Below are 13,341 nucleotides of genomic sequence, written 5' to 3' on the forward strand. Positions count from 1 at the left end.
AAACACTTGGATTTTAAGAAAGTAGACCCTCAGCCCTGGCTAGTGTGACTCAATAGATTGAGTGCCGGCCTGGGAACCAAAGGGTTGCTGGTTAGATTCCCAATCAGGGCACATGCCTGGGTTGTGGGCCAGGTCTCCAGTAAGGAGTGCATGAAAGGCAACCACACAATGATGTTTCTCTCCCTCTCTTTCTCCCTCCCTTCCCCTTTGTAAAAAATAAATAAAATAAATTGAAAAAAAAAGTATATAAGGGAGTTACAACTTCCTGCTGTGCAACACATGGTTTGCACCATGCGTGGATCACCCTGCCTTTGAATAAAGGCACATCAGACATCCCCACAGCTTCACAAAGTTTCTTCCATCTGCCTGAATCCTGTGTGAATTTGTCCACCCTTGAACGGTGGTAACACAGTGCTGGTTGCCAGGAATGCTAGAATGGTGGATCCCCAAGACTGTGAGAATTAGCCTCACATGCATGCTGGGGATTGGGCACTGTGCCTTGTGAGTGCTCCACCACTTTGGGTGGGTTACATGAGTACTCTGTCATGGAAGATGAGTGGAATGAGTGGTCCACCATAGGAGATGAGTCATGTGGTTGTTACGCCATTTTGGCTCCAGGCAATTTGGTGGGCTATATGCACCCTCTGAGCTATGTACCACATAGGCACCATACCAGTCAGGTTCTCTGCATAACTTTTGATAGGGACAGCTCTGGTTCTGAGGGCCATGAATTAGGGTTCAAGGGGGACCATGTGAGTTCTAAACTGGGGTCCAATGATGGGCATTTGAGCTTGGGAGGCCATGGACCAATGTCTGACAGGAACAGCTCTGGTAGCCAGGAACAGCACTTTGAGTGAGAGCTGTCTGAGCTCAAGGGAACCAGTGAGGAAATGGATCTGGAAAAGAGACAGACTCTAAGAGGGGGTGGGAATCACCCAAGCTTTAAGAGGCTACTGTGCAGAGGTCACTGTTTGGTCCTTCAGCCCCACATATGGTTCCCCAAAGAAGCTATATGACTAGGATTGAGTGAAGAGCAGCAGAGTTCTAAAGTGCCATAGCACCAGTTGACAGAAGATAAGACCCCAAAACATGCTTGAGAAATGAAGCTGTGGGTTCAAGTGTTGCTTGTATGTTTCCAATTAGCCAACACTTTTCTGGTTACAGCATGTGGCCTATACTGGTCTGGTAAAAGTTATCCTGTGTTGGCTCCTAAAGGGGACCATCTGGGTAAAATTTTAGAGGACTGGAGTAGGTACAGCAATTCTCCAATGTGTTAGGAAAAATTGGCTTTCTATTGCAACATTGTTTGGCCCATGTATATTTTGGACTATGGGGAAAGATGGACCATGTATGGTTCCCTAAATTGCAATACCATCATGGAGTTGGAACTATATTGCATATCATTAGGGAAGTGGAATGAGATCCCACATGTTGAAGCATTCAGATCATTGCACAATAAGATGTTTGCAGGGTCTAGATTTCAGCAGTTGCAGGATGTCATTGGAGACCTAGGGACTTTTAGCTGCCAGATATTGAGTTCGAGTATGGTTCTTCCTATTGTTGAAGAGAACAAGGACTGGAAATGAGTTATAGCTAAATGTGAAAAAAATATAGAAGGTGGTGAAAGTTTTAAAGCTGGAAGAAAAGCAAAAGTCAGTTCTTGGGAACAGCATTCTTTGTTTGCTTTATTCTTTGCTTGTTTGTTTTCTTTTCTTGCTTTCTGATTTTAGGGGATGTGGTTTGAACTTTGCTGTTTTGTATACATTGGAAATCCTGTCTCTGTTGTTTGGTCATTGGGAAATAGTAGAGGTCATCTGTGAGACTGGTAGTAGAGAGAGTGCCTCAGCCATTGGGACCTAGGAAAGGTCGTTTGGTGCCAGTGCAGTACAGCTGGGGGCAAGAGAGCATGTCTCTGCCACAGGACAGGCTCATGGGGGGTCATGTCTCAGCTAGACCAGGGGATGCACTGGTAGGCAAGACAATGTCTCTACCATTGGGGCTTCAGGCCAGTTGGGACCTAGGAAAGAATGTCTGTGTGACCAACTGGTAAGAGTGGTGGGTGTGAGACAAGATTGGAAGGCTAGTGTTTAGTCCCTTCTCCTTTTCAAACTCTGTCTTTGCTTTACATTTTGTTTTGTTTGTGTTCGGAAGGTAGTTGAGGTTTATGGGAGTTTGTTAAAACTTCACTCTAAGTAAGAAAGTAAGCAGTGCAAGATATAAGGCATGGAGATGTAATTTTGGTGGATATCGGATAGATAGGATTTTCCTTTTTACTTTGTATTTTTCTCCCTTACCTGATCCCTTATGAATTTGGCATACTTAATGAGTGAGTGATGGCATAAAGTTTATTTGAATAAAACCATTAAAACCAAGTTCCACTTGTGGTTTTATTAACCAAGACATTGACTGGAATGTCATGCCTGAAGGAGCCATACATAGGCCCTGGTTGTTACCAGAAACCCTGAGGGACTGAAATGGAATTTCAAAGCTAATACAAGCCCACTGGAGAAGTGCCCTGCTACCTTATTTGGTCTTTTGGTTCATGGCATAGCAGTCTTTCCAGGGAAGGGATCAGGGCTGCTTTTCTGAGAGACGGCAAGGAGGGGCCCTAATACACAATGGGGACCTCAAGAACTTGAGGGATGTAGGTACTGCAGGAAAAGCCTGATAGCAGTTGTGAGCCTTGGATTCTGTGCTCTGAAGGACACAATAAAGATCAGTCTAAAGGTTCCTTGTGCAAGTTCCAGCAAAGCAGATTTAAAAAGTCTATGTGATTAGTTGTTGCTTTTGTTGTGTTTATGCAAATGAATGGGTAAAAACGAAACTGGACTTAATATAGTCCCTTTTGAGGACAATTAGGGTGATCACGAGAAAAATTAGGCTTCAAGGAAAATCACAATGCTCAGTGGTGGACACTAGAATCTAATGCAGCTAACTGTCTTCAAAGTTTTGTTTTCACTTGGACCATGAACTGAGTTTGTGACATCATCAGAGATGTTCAATTTATAGTCAGGAAGAGTTTGTCAGATTGTGACTGTTTAATGTCATTCCAGCAAAGGCCTGGCAACTGGATATCTTCTCAAAAGGCAGTTTTGTGGACTCACAGACTGATTTGTAATTTGTTGTGTGACTTAACCTGTATGTTCTCACTTCTTTTTTAATAAAATATATACCTATGATCTCATTTACCTGGGTAATTGTTTATAGAGTATAAGCCTCACTTTTAGAAGCCTGTCTGCATCACTCTGTCCTGAGACTCGATGGTTTGGTTGGACTAAGTGGTTAAGTTGGTAAAGTATGGGGCAGTCTGTCAGCTTAGCTTAAAGCTGCTTTCTTTTTCTGCCCTGAGGGTTTAGACAGAAAGGGCCCAGATGTGTTAAAGGGGGGAATCTCAGAATATTTCCTTCAGCCAAAGGTAAATATAGTAGGCAAAAGGGCTTCAGAGAGTTGTGACAAACCTTGCACACATTCCTGTAAGGATGCCACAACTTTCCTAACATTGGACATTGTAGAATTGGTCCCTATCTTTGTCATTTAGTTGTTAAGGTTTGATTGTGCCTTCTAACACTCTCTCAAATTTGTCATCTCTTGAGTATGACAAGAGTGCCAATTTGTCCAGTAAAGCCATCTTTTAGACATTGAGCACACCACTTTCCAGGGACAGCCAACTGACCTGGACTCTGCAAGATCTTTCCCTGTGTGTGAAGTCCACCCTACATTGTAGTACACCCTCCATTTTTTAGGGATCTCTGGACCTAGGGGACAGGTAGGACTATGCCCATGGCCAGCAAGAAGTAGTTCCAGAAGACCTAAACCATCACCCATTGTCTTTGTAATATTGCAAAGTCCTGAGCGTGTTAAAAGGGGAAATTTTAACAGAGGGGTCATGCCCAATCACCAAGAGAAGGCAAGGGATGAGGGGAAAAACCCAAAGGCAGAACTGAAGGTTAATAGTGGGTTATCCTCCCTATGAAGGGAGGGGCCACTGGAGGAGGGAGATTGCCCAAGGCAGGCAAGCAACTTGTGACTTAGCAGCAGGGAGCTTGTACAGAGCATGTGGTTTAAGACTACTGCTGTCCCCTTATACAACATGTTGTTTGATGTAGAAAACACTATGTGAATTAATATGAATGAAGCAAAGTTCTCAACTTTAAGGGTCTTATAATAGTTTCATCAAGGTGATGTACTGATAAATGTACATGTACAGTATAATGACAGAAATATTAAGATGCAAATATGGGACTTTTGGCTAAGATGGGGGCATAGGTAGACACATTGTGCCTCCTCGCACAACCAGAAGAAGGACAACAACAATTTAAAAACAAAAAACAACCAGAACTGGCAGAACATTGAACTGTATGAAAGTCCAACAACCAAGGAGTTAAAGAAGAAAAATTCATCCAGACCGGTAGGAGGGGTAGAGACAGGTGGCTGGGCAGAGAAGACCTGTGACAAGGAGGACCTGGGCGGGCAAGGCAGTGGCTGGTGGACCCAGTGAGGCAGCAGGTTGTGCGGGGTGCACAAGGTAGCCGACAAGGCAGCACTGCACACTGGGCAGTCCCACATTTGCATGCAAATAAACCAGGAGAAAAAACTGGGGAGCGGGATGGACTATGCAACCAGGGCTCCAGCTCGGGGAAATAAAGCTTCAAACCACTGACTGAAAATACTTGTGGGGGGTGAGACAGAAGGAGAAACTCCCACTTCACAGAATTCATTGGGGAGACCCACAGGGTCCTAGAATGTATATAAACCCACCCACACAGGAATCAGCACCAGAGGGCCTAATTTGCTTGTGGGAAGAGGGGAAAGTGACTGAAATCTGGCAGAGAGTGGAGCAAACACCATTGTTCCCTCTCAGATCCCTTCCCCACATACAGCATCACAACACAGAGGGTTACTTTGCCCTTTTGAACACCTGAGGCTATGTCCCTCACTACATAACAGGTGTGTCAAGGTGAAAGAAAAAAATGCCCCAAATGAAAGAATAGATCAAAGCTCCAGAAAAAATACAACTAAGCAACAAAGAGATAGCCAACCTATCAGATGCACAGTTCAAAACACTGGGAATCTGGATGTTCATAGAATTGGTTGAATTTGGTCACAAATTAGATGAAAAAATGAAGGCTATGCTAAGTGAAATAAAGGAAAATGTACAGGAAACCAATAGTTATGGGAAGGAAACTGGAACTCAGATTAATGGTGTGAAGCAGAAGGAAGAAAGAAACATTCAACCAGAAAAGAATGAAGAAACAAGAATTCAAAAAAATGAGGAGAGGCTTAGGAACCTCCAGGACATCTTTAAATGTTTCAACGTCCAGATTATAGGGGTACCAGAAGGAGAAGAGGAAGAGCAACAAATTGAATACTTATTTGAACAAATAATAAAGGAGAACTCCCTCAATCTGGCAAAAGAAATAGACTTTCAGGAAGTCCAGGAAGCTCAGAGAGTCCCAAAGAAAGTGGATCCAAGGAAGAACACACCAAGGCACATCATAATTACATTAGCCAAGATTAAAATTAAGGAGAGAATCCTAGAAATAGAAAGAGAAAAGGAGACAGTTACCTACAAAGGAGTTCCCATCAGACTGTCAGCTGATTTCTCAAAAGACCTTACAGACAAGAAGGGGCTGGAAAGAAGTATTCCAAGTCACGAGAGGCAAGGACCTACATCCAAGATGACTCTATCCAGCAAAGCTTTCGTTTAGAATGGAAGAACAGATAAAGTGCTTCTCAGATAAGGCCAAGTTAAAGGAGTTCACAAAGCCCTTATTATATGAAATGTTAAAAGGACTTATCTAAGAAAAACAAGAAGATGAAAAATATGGACAGTAAAATGACAATAAACTCACAGTTATTAACAACCACACCAAAGACAAAAGCAAACTAAACAAATAACTAGAACAGGAAGGGAAGCACAGAAGTGGAGACCACATGGAGGGTTAACAACAGGAGAGTGGGAGGAGAAGAAAGGGGGGAAAGGTACAGAGAATAAATAGCATAGATAGTAGGTAGAAAATAGAAAGGGGAAGGGTAAAAATGTGTAGGAAATGTAGAAGCCAAAGAACTTATATGTACAACCCATGAACATGAACTAAAGGGGATGTGTGGGTGGGAGGGGGCGTGCAGGGTAGAAAGGAGTGAAGGGGGGAAATGGGACAACTGTAATAGCATAATCAATAACATATATTTAAAACATTGCTTAAAATGTACAAAAGTGATTGAAGGAAAACCTGCAAGCAAGCCACCACCTTCTCTCTAAGAGATAATGTAAGCACTTTATCACTCCATACCCAGAATTCTGTTTCTTAAATAACTGAAATATATTTGACTTATAGCATTGTGTAAATTTAAGGTGTACAACTTGTTAATGTGATACATTTATATATCATAATGTGATTGCCATTGTAGGGATAATTAGCACCTCTACCATGTTACATAATTATCATTTCTTTTAAGTAATTGGAATAATTAAGTTCTAGCCTCTTAGCAAGTTTGATAAGAATAATATAATATTGTTATCTAAACTCACTGTATTACACATTATTTCTCTAGAATTTATTTTTTTATTTTAATCATTGTTCAAGTACAGTTTTCTCCCTTTTACTCCCAATTAGAACTTATTTTTTTAATGGAATTGCCATCTTTTTTTTAATCTCTTTTTTTATTTTATTTATTTTTAGAGAGGGAAGGGAGGGAGAGAGAGAAGCATCAATGTGCGCTTGCTGGGGGTTGTGGCCTGCAACTCAGGCATATTCCCTGACTGGGAATCGAACCTGTGATGCTTTGGTTCGCAGCCTGCGCTCAATCCACTGAGATACGCCAGCCAGGGCATTTCTCTAGGACTTATTTGGTACTCGTTATAGGTTTGAACCCTAAGAAAATATCTGTCCTGTTCCCCCACCATCCATACCCTGATAACCACCATTTAATTCTGTTTTTACAAGTTTGACATTTTAAAATACACATGTAAGTGACATCATATAGTATTTGTCTTTCTCCCTGGAACTGTTTATTCACCCTTCCTCCATCCTTTAGATAAGGGCACGGATATGAGAAAGCAGGCAGGAAAAATCCCACTGAGTTACTAAAGATTAATCAGTGTTCATACTGATGGCCACAAACCAGAGAGAAAAGCAGTGGATTCTCTCTCCTTGATCAAATAATATACTGTTAATTTTAAAGATATTTTTCTCAAATATTTGTCTTAAAAAACAGTTGGATAAACTCAACAATGTGGATAGATGAGATGGAACTTACTTGCTTTTTTAATATTTATTTGACCTTTGATCATGAAAATTTGGTATCTAAAAAAAGAGGGAAATGTTAAAGATTATCTGATTTCTTGTTACTTTTTCCAATATTTCAGGGGCATCTACCTACAGGTTTCTGTTTGCTTTGCTTTCCAGTCTGATTCTGTGTAAGAAGTCACCAACTGAAATGCCTAGAAAGTTCAAACAAGTACTTCAATTGTGAGAAGGAGCCTGGGCATAAAAGGATTGAATTATCAGAGATACTTCCTTCCACCACTAAGGCACTTCAGCAGAGGAAGCCAGGTTTAAGCACTAGGAACACCAGTAGACTATCTGAAAGTTGGAATCCAACCTTTATTTGAGCTTTTCTAGTTCAGCTCATTTGCCTTGTATTAAGGGAAAGACAAATTGTACACAGCCACTTTGCTAGGGTGCAGTTATTTTTTCCTACTTGAAAGCCCTTGGTTAAATATTCAAATCTGTCTAATCCTGCATTTTCCAGCTTTTCAAGGATATTAACTTTTCTCTTGCTGAAACCAGGATAACAGCATCTACTTAAAATAATGCTTAACACATGATAATTCCTCTTTCCCTACTTTTATGTTATGTAGAAAGGGGGATAAGAGGAGTAAAACAAAATAATTTCAGAGGATGAATTTGAATGGTTGGATTTTGTAAAAAATGTTGTTTTTTCCAACTTTGTTAATAGACATTATACACGTGTGTTCAGATACACACGCTCACACCCTCCCACATGGTAAACATGGTATTTAATTACTCTAAAGTCATCAATAACCTCAATTTGCTATCTCAGTATAATCTATATAGAATAAAATGAGATTCAAGTTCCTCTATAATTTGGACTTAACAAGACTTACAGGTTTGTTTCTTTTCTCTCTAAATTGTCAACCTATGGGCAAGTGTGAATTGACCACTATCCTTCAGAACCTTAATGCTGCTTCTGTGAAGTACTATGCTGTCTGCCCATCTGGAATGGTTTTCATTTATCTACATTTATTTAATCTGCAAAGTCCAGCATATGCTTCTCTCTCCAACAAGATTATCTCATTGTATGTGATGGATACATTTGGTCATACTACTTCTACTGAATTGTATGTTTCTTAGATGATTCAGCCAGCACACACCATGCACGTACACATAGACTTAAATAATGTCAATTCCAGTAGTTTATACCTGACATGATGAATAAATAAAATGAGTAATAAATAAATTAATATGATTGTGATATTTAGTTTGATTATTTTTTCATATTAAAATAATCCAGGATTGATGTATCAAACTATTTTTCTTGAAGATAAGCTGGAGAGTGAAAGAGATTAAGAGAGAGACAATAACAAGATTTTCTTAATATGTTAATGGTGTTAATTTACATTTTTGATATTAAGTATATTCTCAAATAATCATGACATATTTAGCCCAAATATCCAAAGTTAGTCTAATTTTATAGGTTATATTCCAGAGTTGCTCTTCATTACACATTCTCTATGGCAATGTATGAGTGATCCAGTTTCCCTGCATGCTTGCCATCATTTGGTAGAGTTATTTTTTTCTCATTTTAGCCACTCTGATATAAGTGTAGTGGCATTGCTTGTTGTTTTAAATTGCATTTATTTAATGGTTAATGATGTTAACCATATTTTTGTGTTCTTATTTGCCATCTGTATGTCCTCTTCAAGAACATGTCTCATGCCTGTCCATTTTCTAATTTTATGAGGTTTTTTGGGGAACTCTGAAATTTGAGTATTGATATATTCTAGATATTAGTCTTTTTTTGAATACCCAAGTTGCAAATATTCTCTCCCACTTTATACCTTATATTTTAATTTTTGCAACAGGCTCTTTCACAGAGCAATACTTTTTCCTTGTATATACTATAAATTTGATATAGGAAGAACTATTTTCATAGGCATAGATCCCAAAGATTTTTTGCTTTTTTTCTAAAAGTTTTCTAGATTTACATTTCTACATTTAAATCCATAACTCATTTTGAGTTTTTATAGTGTAAAACTTAGTTCAATGTGTTTTTCTTCTTTTGTCTGTGCAAGTCCAATTTGCCCCAGAAACCATTTTTTGAAAAAGATATCTTCCCTCCATTAAATTGCTTTTGCACATTTGTCAAAAGTCAGTTAGGCATATCTATATGAGACTATTCTGGGTTCATTATTCTGTTCTATTGATTTATGCATCTATCCCTCTGTCAGTTCAACTTAGCCTTAATTACCATAGCTTCCGAGGCTTGAGTTTTTAAAGTGTATTATCAGTGTAATATATCACTCATTTTAAGTTAAAATTGTTTAGATAAATAATATTATTTTTAAAACGGGGGGATGTTGTAACATTTCTGTTTACAAAAGTCATGTAGTTTACTTACTATTGCATGTGGTTTTAAAAATGTCATTAGAGATAACACAGCGAAAGTTGATATAAAAGGCCAAGCAAGGTATGTTATAGGAAAAAAAATCTTTGATTGCAATCTCCCTGACATTTTTCAGTGTAAATTAATTATCTGAAATAGAAAATATAAACAACTCATCTAAAAACATAGCACATATGTATTCCAAATGACTAAAGCCATTAAACAGAAGGTCCTTTGAACTGTGAAATTTCATGTGCTCAAAACCTTTCAATGAATTATATGAGGCTTTCTGTCCTGTCTATAAATTTTTATTGTCCGTCCTAAAGCACATAAAACTTTCCTGAATGATTTCAATCATTTTCCACAGAAACTAATCTGCTGATCTGGCTTTTCTGCATTTACTTTGCTTTTTAACAGTGTGAATTACGTCTAAGTACAAAAGACTCAGTAACCATACATACTGCTGTATTTGTGCTGTAGAGCTGACATGGAATAATGAAACCCTATTACAATAAGAATATTTTCTTTGTTTGGTATGAATTTCTTGGCTTGTCCCACTTTCAGAATTTTCTACAACCTTGAGGCTTATGCTTAAATACTACCAAAGAACTCATTCACCATAACTTAAATAAATGTTTTCACCAGCCCTTTCCCACTATCCACACTGCCATTCAGGACCCAGCCATTAAGAAAATCTGTACTCAAGTACAGACTAAGGCTAACTCGAAAATGTCAGAATCCCCCATTTGTAAAATTGTTATCCTGAAACAGTCCCCTCTGAAAGAGGTGGACTTGGACTAGCACCAGTACCTGGCAAATTGCCTCCTTTATTTGCTAGCCAGGTATGGAAGAAAGGACATTGCCTACAAATTTCTCTTGTACAGCACTGACCATCAGTGAACCCTGTGGCTATTGATATGCCAAGTTTTATTTAGGTGAGTAGACGGCTAAGGAAAACTGTGAAATATCACCTGAATTTATCACATAGAAAAGTTTACAAAGAGGGTAACTTTACCTGTTTGACATCATATGCCAGGAGAACATATTTCAAATCTGGTGAAACTGAATGTCTTGATGCTTTGAAGGTTACCTAAAAACAAAACAAAATAATTATCTTTAAAATCTTGACAACAGAGAGAGTAATGTACATTTGGAGATTACATTAATTAATGATATTTTTAAAAAATCTCAATTCTCATAACCCTGTTACATAGATATCCACATAATTGTATTAAATATGCACAGGCAACCACATATGTGTGATTATACAGATAGATATAAAAATTAAATTATATTAGACATTTTATTAAGAAAAAATGTGCTACCATATCTTTTCTACATGTTACCACTTTAAAACTATGTTAATATTTTCATTATAAGAAATAAAAAGCAAAAACTCTTTGAACTTTGTAAGTAACCATAATGCTTTTATATTTACATGTTCATCAAAATGAAAAGAAATACACACTCTGTGATATCATGATTTTATGACTGTACTTTTCTTATAGGTTGTAAATTTATATTTGGAGAAGACACCTATATTAATGACAGAATCTCTTTGAAGTAAACCCTGAGAGTGAAATAGTTTAAAACACAAATACATAATTGTTATATACATAAAACTCTATGTAAAACAACACAATACCTGATTAATTTTGACCTTATAATCTTATCATTGGATAGACCTGATATCAGAAGAAAAATTGAAAATAAAATGAGGAAGAAATACATTGAAAGTGGAAAAATAACTTTATTTGCAATAAAGATTATATTTAACTTCCTATCTCAAGCAAAGGCAAGCAAATTGAGTTGATTTATCAAAAGCCTACAAAATACAAAGAAAATAAAGTACATATGAATTCTGGGCAACCTCCTTCATCTAGTTTTACAGAGATATACATCTACAATAACTTTGTACACCTTACATCAAGGTAGTTTTCACAATACTTTTCTCCTTGAAGATTAGAAGTGGTTGAAGCCAACATTTTCTTACTTAGAAATCCCTAAAACACAATGGAGAAAATAAGAAACTCTGGCTAATATACATTTGGTAAAGTTTGTGTGGATTAACAAAAAATATATTAGCCTTTTTTTCCCCTAGCTTCTGGGCACAGAGCTCTTAAAACCCTTAGAATTTCCTGAACAGTAGGAGTGCCTTTTGTTACTAATAAGTAATTCCCTTTGAACATTCTAGGTTTATGCTAATGAATGACTTTAGGTGCAGGGTGTGGGAAGAGAGCTAGATGAATTCTGGAGGGGGCTGGCCTCCAGGGGATCCAAATCCCTGATTAGATAATTGGAATTTTCAACCCTGTGTGGAGGTCAGGGTGGGTGGAAGGTCTGGAAATGAAGTTCAGTCACCTGCCGAAAGATTTAATCATTCATGCCTAGGTAATGAAACCTAGAGATTAAAAAGCTCTGAATGATAATATTTGAAGACTACCTTGTTACTAAACATCTCAATGTATAAGGAGGATGGTACACCCCAACTCCACAGAGACAGAAACTTGGGACCCTTCTGAATTCACTCTATTTACCTCTTCCTCTGGCTCTTCATTTGTATCCTTTTTAAACCAGTAATCACAGACACAAATTGACCCTTGAACAAAACTGCTTGAACTGTGCCAGTCCACTTATATGTGGATTTTTAAAAATAATTACAGTTTGTCCTCTGTATCCATGGGTTTGACATCTACAGATTTAACCGACCAAGATGGAAAAAAGTATTTTCACCATGACAACTGCAGTTTTTGACCTGTGGATTCCCAACTAGGGATTAAAATTTTTGTTTTCAATCTCCAACTTGGTTGAATCCTGTAATGTGAGGGACCTACTGTAGAGTCAGAAATTACATAAGAATATTCCACTGTGTAGGGCCTGGGACCTGTAATTCCCCATGTTGTTCAAGGATCAACTGCATAGCACTTTCTGTGAGTTATTCTGGTGAATAATCAAACTTGAAGGAAGATTGTGGAAACTGCCAAAATTGTAGCTAAAGAAATGCAGGTTACCTGGGAACTAGAGACTTAAAGATGATATCTAAGTGGGAACAATAATTGTGTCCTTAATCTGTGTGGTCTGCACTAAGTCTGGGTAAGATAGAATAGAATAGAATAGAATAGAATAGAATAGAATAGAATAGAATAGAAAAGTCACCTATTTAGGGGGTGAAAGAATTATGGTTAAAATAACATAATTTAATCTCTGAGCCAAATTTGCAATAGAGTAGAGTGGTCTAGGAGAAAATACTATTATATGGAATGCTAAAATTTAGAGATTTTGCCTATATATAGGGTGGGGCAAAAGTAGATTTACAGATGTGTGCATGCAAAACAGTTTATTTTATATTACTTTTTATTTATTATCGTATTATTTTCCATACAAACAACTGTAAACCTACCTTTGCCACACCCTGTACACCCATCTTGTACAGCCCATGTATAAGATGCTTTAGGAGAAGGGCAGAATAATCACTAGCAATAATTCATATGATTTTTAAATTTTTTCAAAAATCCATTTCAATGACAATAAAAATGATAAAAACAACAATGGAGCTACTATTGACCTATCATCTATCATGACCTCTATAAATTGCTTAGATTTTTCATAGTTCTCAGTAATCCTCAATCCTCATGACAACACTGTGAGGTAGGTATGCTCATTCTTATTGCCTTTCTTTCTCTCATTAATTTATTGTATATTGAAACTCGA

The 13,341-nt window shown here is 37.7% G+C and overlaps 1 protein-coding gene across 4 annotated transcripts in view; it reads right to left on the reverse strand.

The window, feature by feature from the left end:
- The window catches only part of DPP10 (dipeptidyl peptidase like 10), a 715,620-nt gene that overhangs the window by 344,238 nt on the left and 358,041 nt on the right, over positions 1 to 13,341 (reverse strand). For all 4 annotated transcript variants that reach the window (XM_045826271.1, XM_045826270.1, XM_045826272.1 and 1 more), the window contains one exon: positions 10,646 to 10,720. In XM_045826271.1, the coding sequence (XP_045682227.1) occupies positions 10,646 to 10,720 (75 nt within the window). The remainder of the gene's footprint in view (positions 1 to 10,645; positions 10,721 to 13,341) is intronic.

The sequence above is a fragment of the Phyllostomus hastatus genome, unplaced genomic scaffold (assembly GCF_019186645.2).
Source record: "Phyllostomus hastatus isolate PE091 unplaced genomic scaffold, TTU_PhHast_1.1 phas_scaffold_60, whole genome shotgun sequence".
In the NCBI taxonomy this organism is placed as follows: domain Eukaryota; kingdom Metazoa; phylum Chordata; class Mammalia; order Chiroptera; family Phyllostomidae; genus Phyllostomus; species Phyllostomus hastatus.